Genomic DNA, 15,354 nt, shown 5'->3' on the forward strand with positions numbered 1-15,354 from the left:
TAGTAAGTAGTTTATTAGTTGGAGAGTATAGAGATTCAGAATTCCAGCACATATTGCCAGGATGCCCTTCAGAACTGCAAGACACTCCTTTCCCCATAACCTTCACAACATACATAAATCCTTTTCAATGTGGACATTGAAAAGGAAAATGCTACTTTATGGCTTTTTAATGCATTCCATTGACTACTGGAGAGGCTTAGCATCTTCTTCTGTACATAACGGCCATTTGTGTTTCTTTAATAGCTTGTTCATATCCCTTGTAAGAGCTACTTTTTGAAAATGACACAAGACACAGGCAATTATAGTAGGCAAATTATTGATTCTTCAAATGGAAAAAGACAGAGAGCAGAAAAAAATAACATTATAGTATAATCGTGTTTTATGTTTACTGTTGAATTCAGAAACTGTGGTGAAATGAGCAAAATTGCCCGGAACCAACCCTGGTTTCTCCTTGAGGGGTCACCTGCTGGTGGGAACTGGGATGCCCCCCCAGTGGGCGGGGCTGCGTCAAGCTCCGCCCCCTGTGGGGGGCGGGCTTCCTCCTCCCGCAGGGTGACCACGCCCTCCCACAGCATCCAAGTTCTGCGGAGCTGGAGTTTCTGGCATCTCTGAACACCCGGCCCCCGCATCCCCAACCGTGTAACCCACGGGTCCGCCATTCACAGGTGCTTTCTTACGTTTGCTCTGTGACAGGATAGAACAGAGAGAGCTCGTGTCTCTTCCAGACAGCACACACTTGTCCTGTGGATCCAGCCGAGCACCTGACCTCAGTACGTGAGCCCCTTTTTCCTTTTTTCTTGGCGACTCAACCTTGTAGGATTTTCCTTTCCCCAATGAAGCCTAACTGTAACCCATGCTGAGAGACATAGTACAATTCATCCTAAATCCTGGTGACCCAGAAAAGCCCATATGCTGTGACAGAAACACACTGACAGTCACACAGCCTGTCCCTCTGACTCAGTTCCTGTGTAGTGTTGGCTTGGGGAGTAGGGTGATCCCCTGAGCAGAAAAGTCCTCAGAGAATAACCATTTCCATTAATTAAACCAAAGAAGTGGATTAAGCTCAGCTGAACCTAGATTCCAACTACTCCCTTTGAGCAAATCAGAAGGCCTCCTATGCAGGTGCCAGTGGTTCATGCCTGTAATCCTAGCTACTCAGGAGGCAGAGATCAGGAGGTTCACGGTTCAAAGCCAGCCCCAGGCAAATAGTTCAGGAGACCCTATCTTGAAAAAACCATTCTACTTAACGATTTTGTGAATTCAACATCTCTAGAGGCCTTATGTAAGTGTTGTCATAAAACACTGGTCTTTTGTAGGTAGTTTATTTAACTTAGCATAACGGCCTCAAGGTTCATGTCTGTGTTGTAATACATATTAGAATATTATTCCCTTTTTCAGGTTGAATAATATTCCATTGTGTATATATTTGGTTTATTCACTCATCCCCTAATTGACACTTGGGTGGCTTCTACCTTTTGGCAATTGTGAATAGTGATCCTACAAACTTGAACATGTATTCAAATATTCATCCCCTAACTGTTCTGATTTTTCTTGGTGTTCTAAATAATACATACATTTAATGCTGGATTCTACCTTCCCTCAGCTAGGTGGAATGGGTTCTCCTAGATCTTCACCCTTAATTCATTTACATTGACAGAGTCAACTAGAAAAAAAAGAAAAGACATCAGATAGGAAAGGAACAAGTGCAGCTATCTCTGTTTGCAGATGACACAATACTTTACATGGAAAACCCTAAGGAATTCACTTAAAAACTATTAGAACTACTAAATGAATTCGGCAGGATTGTAGAATGCAGGATCAATATACAAAGCCAACTGTATTTCCATACACTTAAAATGAACAATCCAAAAACAAAATTAAGAAAAAAATTCCATTTACCATTGTGTCAACGAGAGAAAAAAACACATGGAGGTAAATTTAATAAAGTAAGTACAAAATGTGTACTCTGAAAACTGAAAAACATTTCTTTGTTGAAAGAAACTAAAGAAGATGTAAATAACTGGAAGAACATCTCATATGCTGATCATAAGGTTAACATTGCTATGATGGCACCATCCTCCAAATCCATCAATTCAGTTCAACCCATCAGAATCCCAACAGCCAGCCAGGCACGTGGTTCACACCTGTAATCCTAGTACTCAGGAGGTGGAGATCAGGAGGATCACAGTTTGATGCCAGCCCTGGCAAAAAGTTAGTGAGACCCCCCCATCTCAACAAAACAAGCATATGCCTGTCATCCCAGCTACGTCATTCCAGATATAGGGATCAAAAAAAAAAAAAAAATCCCAGCAGACAACTTTGTAGAAACTGACAAACTGGTTTTTTTTCTACCAAAGGTTCATATGCCAGAAACTTGGTACCCACTGTAATGGTAAAAGATGGTGGGAGTAGTGGGAAGTCACTGGGTGGTGACCACTCTCATGAGGGCATTAGTAGGTTAGCTCTTGCAGGAGTAAATTATTTTCTGAGAGCAAGTTTTTATAGAAGGAGCAAGCCTGACCCCTCCCTGCTTCCTTGCACGCACCCACACCTCTTCTGCAACACAGCTAGTTGTCTTTCTGCTTCTCTGACATATGGGTACATCATATGGTTTGCAGTTTCTGAACATCAGAATCATGAGCAAAATTAGCCCTGTTTACTTTATACATTGTCCAGTGTCAGTTATTCTGTTATAGCAACACAAGATGGACTAAGCTGATTCTAATTCATATTTAATTAAAGGATAGCCAAAATAATCTTGAAAGAAACAAAATAGAGATGACCATGTTTTCTTTTTTCTTTCTTTATTTCCTTTATTTTGGGGGGGGGATCTTTTGTGTGGTACTAGGGTTTGAACTCAGGGCCTTGCACTAGATAGGCAGGCTCTCTACCATTTAAACCACTTCCAGCCCTTTTCTGGGTTTTGAACTCAAGGCTTTGCTCTTACTAGTCAGGTGCTCGCGCACACACACACACACACACACACACACACACACACACAGTGGGAGTGGAGGAAGGGGGGGAGAGAAAGAAGGAGAGGAAAGGGGGAGAGGGAAGGAAGGAAGGAGATAAAGGAGTGCTGGCCCTTTATCACACCAGCACTAAGAAATTGCTTAATACCTTCAAGCAAACTGGGCTCAGTGTCAGTTAAACCATATAATATGAATTTTAAAATTAATCTTGCCTGGGTGCTGGTGGCTCACACCTATGATCCTAGCTACTCAGGAGGCAGGAGGACCGCAGTTTGAAGCCAGCCCAGGCAAATAGTTCTCAAGACCCTATCTAGAAAAAAAACCATCACAAAAAGGGCTGGTGGAGTGGCTGAAGTGGCAGAATGTCTGCCTATCAATTGCAATTCCCTGAGTTCAAACCTCAGTACTACCAAAAAAAAAAAAAAAAAGAAAGAAAAGAGTGAAGACTACGAGTGACAAAGGAGAAAGGGTTAGGGGCCCTTTATTGAACTGTATGTTTTTATTTTTTATTTCCACTGGGTTCTCTGTACTGTATTTCCTTTTTGGAAATGAACTTCATTTTGACATGTTCAGGAGACTTCAATCTACTCAGTGCTTTCCGGTACTTCAAATCTTTTATTTATTTATTTGGTGGCATTGGGATTTGAACTCAGGAACTTATGCTTGCTAGGCAGATGCTCTACCACTTGAGCCACTCCACCAGCCCGTGTGTTTGTGTGTGTCCCTGAAATACAGTCTCACAAACTATTTGCCCTGGGCTGCCTTCAAACCGTGATCCTCCTGATTTCTGTCTCATGAGTAGCTAGGATTATAGGCATGAGCCACCAGTGCTAGCCAATACTTTAAATCTTTAAGCAAGGCTGCATTTTGACTGAAGGCAGTGAACTTGTATTCTGCTTATTCTGTAGCACTCACCATCTCTGTTCATCTTCCAGGCCAGCCCCTCCCACCAGTTCCATTTGCTTTGTAAAAGAGATCAGGGAACAGTTGGCTGTGACTCTGGGCAGTTCTGAGCTGGAGAACCAAAGGTAGATGTCCTCAGCATGTGAACCTCCACTGTGGGCTCAACTGAGGAAAAAGGATTTGCTCACTACTGGGTTTACACCTGTCTCAGGTTGTGGAGGGAAGAATTCCATCTAAATTATGTGCCCTAAGGATCTACAAGTTAGGAGAAGTTGGACCAGAAGAAGATGGGGCTGTGTAACCTTCTTGGCAAGCAGTCACCAGGATTCAGTCAACACTGGCCCCTGACAATTATAACTCTTCAAGTTTATAGTGTCATTGTTTGAAGGAAAAAACTGTGTTTTGATAAAAGATGCTTGTTGAAAATATAAATAAACATTATAAAGAAAAATTCAAAGAATATAAACATTAACGCATTCAACAAATTATTTGTTTTGTGTCTACCACAGGCCAGACACCAAAGTACTGGGAAGCCGGGTGCTGGTGGCTCAGGCCTGTAGTCCTAGCTACTCAGGAGGCAGAGATCAGGAGGATCAAGGTTCGAAGTCAACCTGGGCAAAATAGTTCTGCGAGACCCTATCTCAAAAAACCCTTCAAAAAAAAAATAGGGCTGGTGAAGTGGCTCCAGGTATAGGACCTGAGTTCAAGTCCCACTTTAAAAAAAAAGTGCTGGGGAAAGTCAGACATGTAATCCCTGAATGCCTATGATCCCAGCATTCAGGAGGCTGAAGCAGGAGGATCACAAACTTGGGCCAGCTTGATCAACATAGAAAGACTTTGTCTAAGACAAAATATAAGGTAAAATAAAGCACCATATGGCAATATCAACACAAAGTCTATGTCTATATGAGGCTTACACATTAATGGAGGAAGTAGCCAAAAATAAAAAAATAGGATGCATCAACAGTGATAGATGCCACAAAGGCTATTCTCCCAGACATTTATCTATGTACAAGTATAGATACATTTTCATATCAATGGGTGTTTTTACATGCTGCTTTATAATTTGAACTCAGGGCCTTGTACTTGCTAGGCAGGCGCTTTACCACTTGAGCCACTCCACCAGTCATAATTTGTCTCTTTTTCCACTAATACTCCTCAGACATCCTTTCATGTCAATAAATAAAAATTGATATGGTTGTAGCTAAACAGGTGGTGCACACCTGTAGTCCCGGCACTTGGGAGGCTGAGAAAGGAGGATTGCTTGAGCCCAGTAGTTTGAGATCAGCCTGGGAAACACAGTGAGACTCCCATCTCAAAAAATAATATTGATATTTCTGTGTCTCCAGTTTTGAACTGTTTTTCTTTGCAGTGCTGGGGGGTGGGGCGACACACTTAGGGCCTTGTTCATGCTAGGCAAGTGCTCTATTGCTGACCTAACCCCAAACTTCTGGAGTTTTTTTTTTTTTAACTTGGAAAATTTCAAACATATATAAAAGTAGAAAAAATGGTAAACACGTTTTATTTGTTTGTTCATTTGTTTGTTTTTGCCTATGGATGTTAAATTCAATCACTGATTCCATTTCCATCTCAATTGGGTGATGTGCAATTAAATTCTGATATTATTTACCTGGAGTTAGTGTCAGACTCAGGAGGTTTACGGGCTGAGTCCTCCACACCCCTGCCCTTACTTCAAATGTCAGCCTCAATTGGGTGGTTCCCATGCCACCTGCACTTTTGACCAACTGCCTGTAAATTCAGGGGTTCCCTAAATAATTCCCTAAGTTATTTTTAATAATTTGCTAGAATTACTCATAGAACTCAGGAAAGAATTGGGTATGATGGTGCCTCCTGTAATCCCAGCACTCAGGAGACTACGGCAGGAGAATCACAAGTTCAAGGCCAGCCAGGGCTACATGGAGAGAAACCCTGTCTCTAACAAACAAAAAAGGGCTTGGGGTGTGGCTCAACTGGTAGAGCGCCTTGCATGAGGCTCTAAGTTCAAACCCCAGAATCACCAAGAAAAGAAAAGAGAAGAAAAAACCCTCTGAAAAGTGCTATATTTATGATTAAATTTTTATAATAAAGGATTCACATTGGCTGAGGTCTGGGAGGAAGGTACCTCAATGTGGTCATGAACCAGGAAGTGCCACAGAGCTCTGGTGTCAGATTTTCTGTTGGGGCTTCATTACGTGGGCACTATTGATGTCTCTCTCGATGGAGTAAATCAATGCCGTGTGACTGAACTCATCTCTAGTTCCTCTCCCTCCACAGTTTCTTCCCAGAGCACCCTGGAAACTCTGACCCAAAGTGCCAACCCTCTACTCACATGGATTCACATGGTTGGACTTTCTGGTCACCCATACCGAAGCTCTCACTATCAGGGCAGTCCATGAATCACCTCATAACCATTACACAACATTGTTTTTTGGGGTTTTTTGTATTTTATTTTATTGGGTTTTTAAATTTATTTTTCTTGCAAACTGGGGTTTGAACTCAGGGTCTACATCTTGAGCCACTCCACTATTCCTGTGTGTGTATCTGTGTGTGTGTGTGATGGGTTTTTCAAGATAGGGTCTCACAAACTATTTTTCCAGGCTGGCTTCAAACCTCAATCCTCCTGATCTCTGCCTCCTGAGTAGCTAGGATTACAGGCATGAGTGACTGGTGCCTGGCCTACAAGAGTTCTTGAAGCACTGTACGAGGAACTGAGAACATAGACACAGTATATTTTTTATTGTACCACATCACCCCTAAATAGTTCAGAATATATCTCTATATATACAAGAACATTTTCCTACATCACCACCACATCACTATCAGACAAAATAAAATTCATGAAAAGGCTTTCACTTGATTTTCAATGGCTGGCTACTATCTACTGAATGCACAGATCCTGTATTCAGCATTAATGGTGGACATTGAGCATGTTCTTTTTTTTTTTTTTACAAGGGTATACCACACTTTGGTAAGCATTCTTATGCGTACACCTTTATCTTTTAAATATCCTTTGCCTACCTGAGACAAATTGTGCTTGTTCTTGGCAGAGTCATGAAATCCAATGCAAATATATTATCTAAAAAAAAAAAAAAAGGTATTGTCTTCTTGTGAAACATAATATATCTCTATCCCTGATGCTATCAGCCTGGCTTTGTCTGAAATTTTACTATCATCTGTGGGCCCACAAGTCTGATGTTATCTGATTCTTTCAGACAAGGGTGAGGGCCTTCTACTAGCTTTCTGAGGCCAATGGAAATGCTATGGACTGAATTGTATCCCCCCCCAAATTCATATGTTGACACCCTAACCCCCAATATGACTATATCTGGAACTGGGTGTTTAGGAGGTTAATTAAGACTACATGAGAGCCAGGTAAGTGTGGCTCATGTCTACAATCCTAGCTAGTTGGGAGGCTGAGATCAGGAGGATCAAGGTTCAAGGCTAGCCCAGGCAAATAGTTTGCAAGACTCCATCTCCAAAAGATAACCAGAGTAAAATGGACTGGAGGCATGGCTCAACTGCCTGTCTTGCAAGTGTGAAACCTTGCAAGTACTAAATCCTAGTCCCACTAAAGGAAAAAAAATAAATGAGTTCACAGGGTGGAGGAGAGGAATGTAGTGTGGCCTGACAAGAGAGGCAGCTCTCTCTCTGCCATATGGTACTGCACGAAGGTGAACACCTGGAGACTAGGAAGAGGGTCCTCACCAGAGCCTGACCATGATAATATGTTGATCTTGAACTTCCAACTTCCAGAACTATGAGAAAATAAATTCTCATTGCATCGGCCACCCAGTCTATAGTATGTTGTCATGACAGCCTGTGTGGAGTATTCATGGAAACTTTTTTTTTTCTGGTGGTACAAGCCCTTGTGCTTGCCAGGCAGGCTCTCTTCCACTTGAGCCACTCTACCAACCTCATTAAAACTCTTGATGGCAGTAAGAAAAATTCAGTTTGAATTATCTTAGGGAAAAAAGAGCATTCCTTTAAGAAACTCATGGAAATTTAAACAACCCAAACAAGAGGAGAGGGGATGGGGGTAAAACCATTGGCCTTTGCTGCAAACTGCCTTTTCAACTTCTCTACGAGACCCTGGGGTCTGGAGGATGGTGGGCTCAGTATCAAGGGGCAAGAGAAGAAAATGAAGGAGGAGTATAGAGCTTCAGTTTTCTGGCTGTGACTTGTCCTGAATTACTCCATTTTGTGGGAGCAGGAGCTTGTCCTGGGGTACTTCATTTTGGTACAAATGTGAAGGTTGACTAACATGGCATCTTGTTAACCACCATCTGCCCAGCACAACTATAAGGCATAGATGGATAAGGGACTTGCTGATGCTACGAAGCAGCTGCTACCGTGAGCTTATTGGACATTCCAGACCAATGAGTGCTGCAATCACTTCATTCAAGGCTCATCTCAGACGGCCGCAAGGCATACCCACCTATCACAGGCCACTTCAGTGTACATGTCATGGCATCTGCCCAGGTGATGGCCAGGGGATGAACTTCCACATGTCCTCAGCTCTGCATGTTCCTCCCTGCTACCGATGCCTGCCTACTTTGATACCACCATTGTGACCCTTTGCCAGGACCTCTCCAGAATTGGTCAGTTAACCCAATTCTTGAATACCTGCAGTGACTCTTTGCATCTGTTTTGTCTCTGTATTGACTCTGCATTGGCCCTTTAACTCCTATAGTCTCTTTGTTCTTTTTCAGCTCTCGCTAACCTACATGTAATAGTGTAAAGTACAATATATGATTTGAATGTAGATATTAGTAATTAAGATTGGAATGGAATAACGAACTTGCAGTTGCCATTATCACAAGTCAAGTGAATCCAGGAGTACTTGGTGAAGTAAAGCTGATGAAACTGGCTGGTGGAGTGGCTTAAGTGCTATAGCACCTGCCTAGCAAGCAGGAGGCTCTGAGTTCAAACCCCAGTACCACCAAACAAACAAACAAACAAAAATAAAGCTGATGAAAGTGAGGTAGCTTTTGAATCTGTTGCTATTCAATAAATTCTGACGTTGTAGAAAGACACAAATGTTTTGGTCTACATTAATGGCACAGCTAACTCAGAACAGGCCGACTATCTGAGGGGCCACTATTGTGCTTACTATTGTGACCTGAGGTTCACTGCAAGTATCCCATGACAGATCTAAGCTTTTATAGCAGCTTCCATGGCAGCAATACTCAGCAGGGTGATGATTAAGTTCTCTTCGCTTGCATCCCTCCTCACTCCCCAAAAAGCTGTTTCTTCTGAGTTCTATGTCTCAGAAACCTGGGTTCTCTTCTTTCTCCCTTATACCCTGTAATCCAAACAACCACCACCTCAAAATTCTTCCTCCTAAATTCATGTTACATCTCACCACATCTCACCACCTCCATCCTCACTGTCAACACCATCCGTTATGCCACCATCACTCCTCACCAGGATTATTACAAGTTTCTTATTTCTGTTCCTGCCACCTTCCCTGCCCAAGATATTTGGTGTTGCACCTGGAATAATTTCTCTAAGGAGAAATGTGCAAGGAGCTAAGAGACAAGTCACAAAACATTTGCTGTGTGCTTGTGATGTATTAAGCAATGGCTTAAGGATGCAAAGATGTGAGGGACATTGTTTAGTCATATTATTTTGCTCCTATCTAATGCCAACAGTATCCTCCAGCTGGCATGGATTTCTTTCGGTCTTTGGGATATATTTTCTCCTCTTGCTTACAGACTTTCCAATTTGTTACTTATTTTGCAACTATTGGCCAAATCTCTCTCTCTCCCCACCATGTGTGTGTGCATATGTGTGTGTTTATTGTTCTGGAATTGAACCCAGTGCCTCCTAAATGCTAAACAAGTGTTCTACCACTGAGTTCCAGCCCTTCATATGGTATTTTAATAATTCTTAATCACATAATTTTTTTGGGGGGGTGATCCTGGGGATGGAACTCAGAGTCTCCAGGATGCATTGTGTTGTTTTTCTCATAAAAGACAAGGTCTTGTTATTTTTTCCAGGCTGGCCTCAAACTCCTGGGCTAAAGCTACCTCAGTCTTTCGAGTAGCTGGACTACAGTAGTGTTGCCACCACACCCAGCTCATTGTGGTTTTGATTTGTACTTCCCTTCTAACCAATGATGTTGACCATCATTTACATGCATTTACATATCCTTTTTGGGGATGCATCTATTCATATTCTTTCTCACTTAAAAACTGAGTTATTGCCGGGCACTGGTGACTCACACCTGTAATCCTAGCAACTCAGGAAGCAGAGATCAGGAGGACTGTGGTTCGAAGCCAGCCTGGGGAAATAGTTCTGCAAGACCCCATCTCAAAAAACCCTCTACAAAAATAGGGCTGGTAGAGTAGCTTAAGGTGAATGCCCCGAGTTCAAGCCCCAGTACTGCAAAAAAAAAAAAAAAAAAAAGTTATTTGTCTTTTCACAGTTGAATTACAAGAGTTCTTTATATATTATGGATACTAATTACTTATCAGATGTATAATTTTGCTCATTTTGTTTTCTTGATAAATATCTGACATACAGCCATATTTAGCATTTTTTTTTTTTTTTTTTGGTACTGGGGTTTGAACTCAGGGCTTCATGATTGGTAGGCAGACACTCTATTGCTTGACCCATGTCTCCAGATCAGAATTGTTTGGTTTTGATGAAATCCAATTTATCTTTTTTTTTGTTTTTTATATCATATCTAAATCCAGGGTCATGAATATATATACCTGTTTTCTTCCAAGAATTTTATAGTTTTAGTTCTTATATTAAGGTTCTATGATGTTTTTAAAGTAGAGGTAGGATGTGCAACACCAGTGTTTTTTTTGTGGGTATCCATACAACTTTTTACACCCCATTGAATTGCTTGTTTTTTCTTTGCAATTACATTGTAAATACCATAAGCGCAGAGAACAAGGTGGTCTTAGTACAGTCATGAATGAATGAATTAGGTACCTTAAATATCAAGTTTCTTTTCATTGGCTGAAATCTTATCAACTCAACAATAACAGTTTTTTCGTCGTGGTGTTGGTAGTTAAAATTTGACAATTCAGAAGCAAATTATCACATAGGATGATAGGGATTGTACTATTTGCCTTTGGATCAAATGTGATCTGGATTCAAATCCTAACTTTATTTGAGAACTGTGTTGGGTTGGTGGAGTAGCTCAAGAGGTAGAGCACCTGCCCAGCAAGCACAAGTCCTTGAGTTCAAACCCCAGTACTCCAAAAAACAAACAAAGGAACAACAAAACAACTGTGTAGCTTTCCTTGTTCTCATTCTTTAAAATGATTCATTTGGCAAGGTTGTTAAGGAGATGGATAACTTGTAACTATAATCTTTTACATATTGTGCAAGTGTCCATCAAATAATGGCAGTTATTTTTAGCACAAAGGAGTAACGTCGGAAAACCCTTTCATAGGCTGCTACCTTTAGTGCCAAATTTCTCCATAGTACAGATTCCAAGATTCTATTTTCATTTGTGAATTAAGAAACGTTAGGTTGCTGTTTTTTTTTTTTTTTTTTTTTCTTGGCGGTCCTGGGGTTTGAATTAAGAGCCTCACCCGCTCACAAAGCAAGTGCTCTACCGCTTGAGCCACGTCTTTTGGTCTAGACTGCTGATTTTTTATTCGAAAATATAATCCAATTCGAGAATGATCCTAGAGACATTAGGCATATATATTCTGGAGTTAGAGCATCACAAGAGGTAGAACTAGAGACTTTTGGCTGTCAGGACTTAGCAGAAAAGGGAGGCTCACTAGAGACAGGCTGTAAGTTATTTTGGATTTATTCAGTGCGGCACATATTCCAGGTCTGTAAATAGCTGTCACGTTTGGATCTCCAGTACCGTGGACAATACAGATAGTTGAATTAGCGCGCCTTGACCACCCCCTGGGGGCAGAAAGGATTACCTGGAGAGGGCTGGAAGGTCGGAAGGGGGAGGAAAGACCTCGGATCCTTTGCCCGGGAGAGGAGAGTGGCTCAGGTTCTGACTCAAGTTGGCCTGAAAGCTCAAGGGGACGTATAAAACCTAGACGACCACATTACACTTCGGCCCAGCTCCTGGCCCTGCAGGGTCACTTCCGGGAAGGGGGCGGGGAGACAAGAGGAGGCGTGCCAGGAAGGAGGCCGTTTGTAGTGCATCGGGCGGAAGTGTGCCAAAGGCATCCGGAGTGCCACTTCCGGTCCGGTTAAACGCTGCTTAGGTGAGCTACGTGGTTTGTGTCATGTGGAGATAGGTTTCAGAGCGCAAGTCTGCAGGTGAAGAAGCAAGAACCTACGTTCAGACTCAAAAGTGTGGATTATAGTGAAAAATACCGGGAAAAAAAGACCTGGAACTTGAATACGGCCTGTACGCTGTTTCCGAGGGGGCAACTTCCACGGGGGGACCCCTCTGCTCCGGTAACGGCCGAAGAGGAGGAGATGGCGCCAGTCAGGGAGCGGCTGTGGCCGAGACAGTGAGGAAGCGCGAAGGCGGAGCACCCAAAGCCTCGGGAGAAGAATCAGAGTCGTAGCCGCCACCAGGACCGCCACCACCATGGAAGGAGCAAAGCCGACATTGCAGCTCGTGTACCAGGCAGTGCAGGCGCTTTACCACGACCCAGATCCCAGCGGAAAGGAGCGCGCCTCGTTTTGGCTTGGGGAGCTGCAGCGTTCGGTGAGGGGCCCAAGAGGCCGTTCTGCGCCGCGGGGCCGGGGCGGAGTGGGACCTCGGCTCGCGGGGGGAGCCTGAGTCGGACGGTTGGCCTCGTGAGATCCTCCTTGGGGAGGAGCTGCTGCCGTGGGGTGGGGCTGCGAAGCTACATCCCTGCCGCTTTTCCGAAACTTGTAGCTGCTGGTCGGTCGTGGACTGGCCTTTCCCCATCCCGTAGAGTCTGATTTGTAAGTTTTGTACTGCTCGATAGTGGTATGGAGCTGGCCTATCTGTAAGTTTCACTCTCGCTGTTGCTTCTTAGCAGGTCGTGCTTTTCTGTTTTGTCTTTCTTCAGCCAGATCCAACCCCAATGCTTTTCCACCTTCCACTTAAGGATGCTTATCTGTCTACCTTCCGTGTCCAGGTGTTGCATCCGGCAGTTCCTTTCCAGACGTAGTCTTGACTCACACCTCCCTGTTCCTTGCCGATTTTCACTCCAGCTTGAATCCATTATTCTCGAAACTTCTCGGGTTTCTAGATTCGTATACGTGTAAATCTGTCCCGTCCCCCCCGCCACCCGCTTTGGAGTACGTGATATAAAGAAAAAAAGATGGTTTCAGAATATCTTCGGAGTTCTTGTTTATGCTTCATATTGGCCCTCTAACCTTATTTCCCTGACTTTAAAGTTTTTATTTGTAAGCTGGACATCATAGATGCCTTGCTTATTCCTTGTAACTGTATGAGCATCCGGTGGAGTGTTACCATATCTATTGTATTTGCTCACTCTTTGATTTACATGTTTCATGCTTTCTTCCCTAATTTTCACATTCAACTCTTGCTGTACCTTATTTATATGTATATAGTTGGTGATCTTGCTGACTTGGGTTCTAACTGTAGGATTAATGAGTTGAAAATCGGATGCTTATGCAGACTGATTAAATACTCATCTTTACCTGTGGGGTTTTTTTTGTTTTTGTTTTTGTTTTGTTTTTTTTTTTGGTGCTGGGGATCCAACCTGGCGCCTCCAGCATGCTAGGCAAACATTTTTCTCTGAGCTACAACCCCAGCCATCCCTCTCCCTTTATTTTTGTGCTTTATATTCACAAGCATGTTTTTGTTGTCCTCAGCTTTCTTTTTATCTGTTTACTTAACTCATAACTGATAGTTGAGTCCCATGGTCTGCCGACTGAGCTAGCTGGGCACCCCCTACCTGATAGTTACAGGTGCTCTGATCCATTAAATCAGCCCATGGATTGCAGGTACAAAATAAGTATTTTAAAATTTCTGCTGGGCGCATGTGACTCACTCCTGTAATCCTGGCTATTTAGGAATCAGAAATCTGGAGGATTGCGATTGGAAGCCAGCCCCCGGCAAATAGTTCGGGAGACCCTATCCGGAAAAAACCCATTATAAAAAAAAGGCTGGAGGAGGGGCTCAAGCGGTAATAGCGCCTGCATGGCAAGCTTGAGACCCCTGAGTTCAAGCCCTAGTGCCGCCAAAAAAAAAAAAAAAGAAAAAAAAAGCAACTTTGATTTTGAATAATACACTTAAAAAATTTGAAGCACAAGTTCTTTGTGGGAAGCTACCCAAGGAGATCATTTACATGTGGCCTCATTTAGTATTTAGTTTCTGTGATCTGGGAAGTTAAAATTCCAAGATCTTCATATAGTTCAATAAAATATACATAGGGGAAATGTTAAAAAATACTACAAAAATCAGCTTTTCCTTACTAAACCTGCTAATTGTATTATTATTATTATTATTATTATTATTTTGGTGGTATAGGGGGTTGAACTCAGGGAATCACGCTTGCTAGGCAGGCACTCTACTGCTTAAGCCACACAGGTAGTCCTGTTGTTTGTATTTGAAATCAATATTTAAGTGCTTATCATGAACCAACAGCTGTGCTGGGTGTTGGTGTCAGGAAACGAAATGCAAAAATCTGTGCTAACTACATAGGGTAGTTGTGATGATTAAATGAGTTATTATCTATAAAGAGTTGAGAGAATTTCTTCAATGTAGAACTTATGTTAGCAGTTACTTAAATATTATTCACTTTCTTATTTTCTACTACTCTCTCTTACAATCTTGCATCATCATTGTTGTTCTGGTCATCACTGATCACTACTAATAGGGTCTCAACAGGAACACAGGACACACTTGAATGTTCATAAAGTTTCAAGTCTAATGGTACCACAAGAAATAGTGTAGTAACTTGTAGCCAAACTATTAACATCCCTAGGCTGGAGGAATTAAAGAGGCAATGGGTATTTGACTGCCATGAGGGGAATGGTGACCTCCTGGAGGTAGGACAGCTAGCTTGAGTTATCTTGTAGAGAGGGAGTTGGAGGAATCAATTTCCTGACTTTAAACTCCTGATTTCTTGCCGGGATTCTGTATTGGCCATACCAGAAGCCAGGGGACAAGGCAAACTGTTGGTAAGTCTATGCAGTTCAGCTTTCTGGAACAGAAAAGATTGTAGAAAAGTGAAAAAGTGGACCTGGAAAATATTTAGCACAGTTAAACATCTTTTTAGGCTAGGCAGGCACTCTTAAACTTTAGCCATTTCACACTTGCTAGGTAGGTACTCTTACCACTTGAGCCACTCCACCAGCCCCTTGTATTGGGTATTTTTGAGATAGGGTCTCTCGAACTATTTGCCCAGGCCAACTTCAAACTGCTATCCTGATCTCTGCCTCCCCAGTAGCTAAGATTACAGTCCTGAGCCATTGTGCTCTCTTCTTAATTTTCTTCAACTACCTGGTCAAAGTCTCACCCTGAATATTGTCATTGCTGATATGTCATGAACCCTCCAAATCACTTGTTCAGACTTTCTGCTTTGATCACAATCTACAGTTT

At 42.5% G+C, this 15,354-nt stretch overlaps 1 protein-coding gene and 1 long non-coding RNA gene across 3 annotated transcripts in view; one reads left to right on the top strand and one right to left on the bottom strand.

The window, feature by feature from the left end:
* The window catches only part of LOC141419814 (uncharacterized), a 28,257-nt gene extending 16,319 nt beyond the window's left edge, over window positions 1-11,938 (bottom strand). The window contains exons 1-2 of the long non-coding RNA XR_012444540.1: window positions 11,774-11,938; window positions 6,894-6,951 (exon numbers count right to left, since the gene is read on the bottom strand). This is a non-coding gene — a long non-coding RNA (uncharacterized lncRNA). The remainder of the gene's footprint in view (window positions 1-6,893; window positions 6,952-11,773) is intronic.
* A 137-nt stretch (window positions 11,939-12,075) lies between these two features.
* Window positions 12,076-15,354, top strand: part of Tnpo3 (transportin 3) — a 76,830-nt gene continuing 73,551 nt past the window's right edge. Inside the window, exon 1 of one of the 2 annotated variants that reach the window (XM_074063503.1) lies at window positions 12,076-12,519. In XM_074063503.1, coding sequence (XP_073919604.1) covers window positions 12,400-12,519 — 120 coding nt within the window. In that variant the 5' untranslated portion in view covers window positions 12,076-12,399. The remainder of the gene's footprint in view (window positions 12,520-15,354) is intronic. The other variant, XM_074063514.1, reaches the window with a different exon arrangement.

This window comes from Castor canadensis, chromosome 2 (assembly GCF_047511655.1).
Source record: "Castor canadensis chromosome 2, mCasCan1.hap1v2, whole genome shotgun sequence".
Lineage (NCBI taxonomy): Eukaryota > Metazoa > Chordata > Mammalia > Rodentia > Castoridae > Castor > Castor canadensis.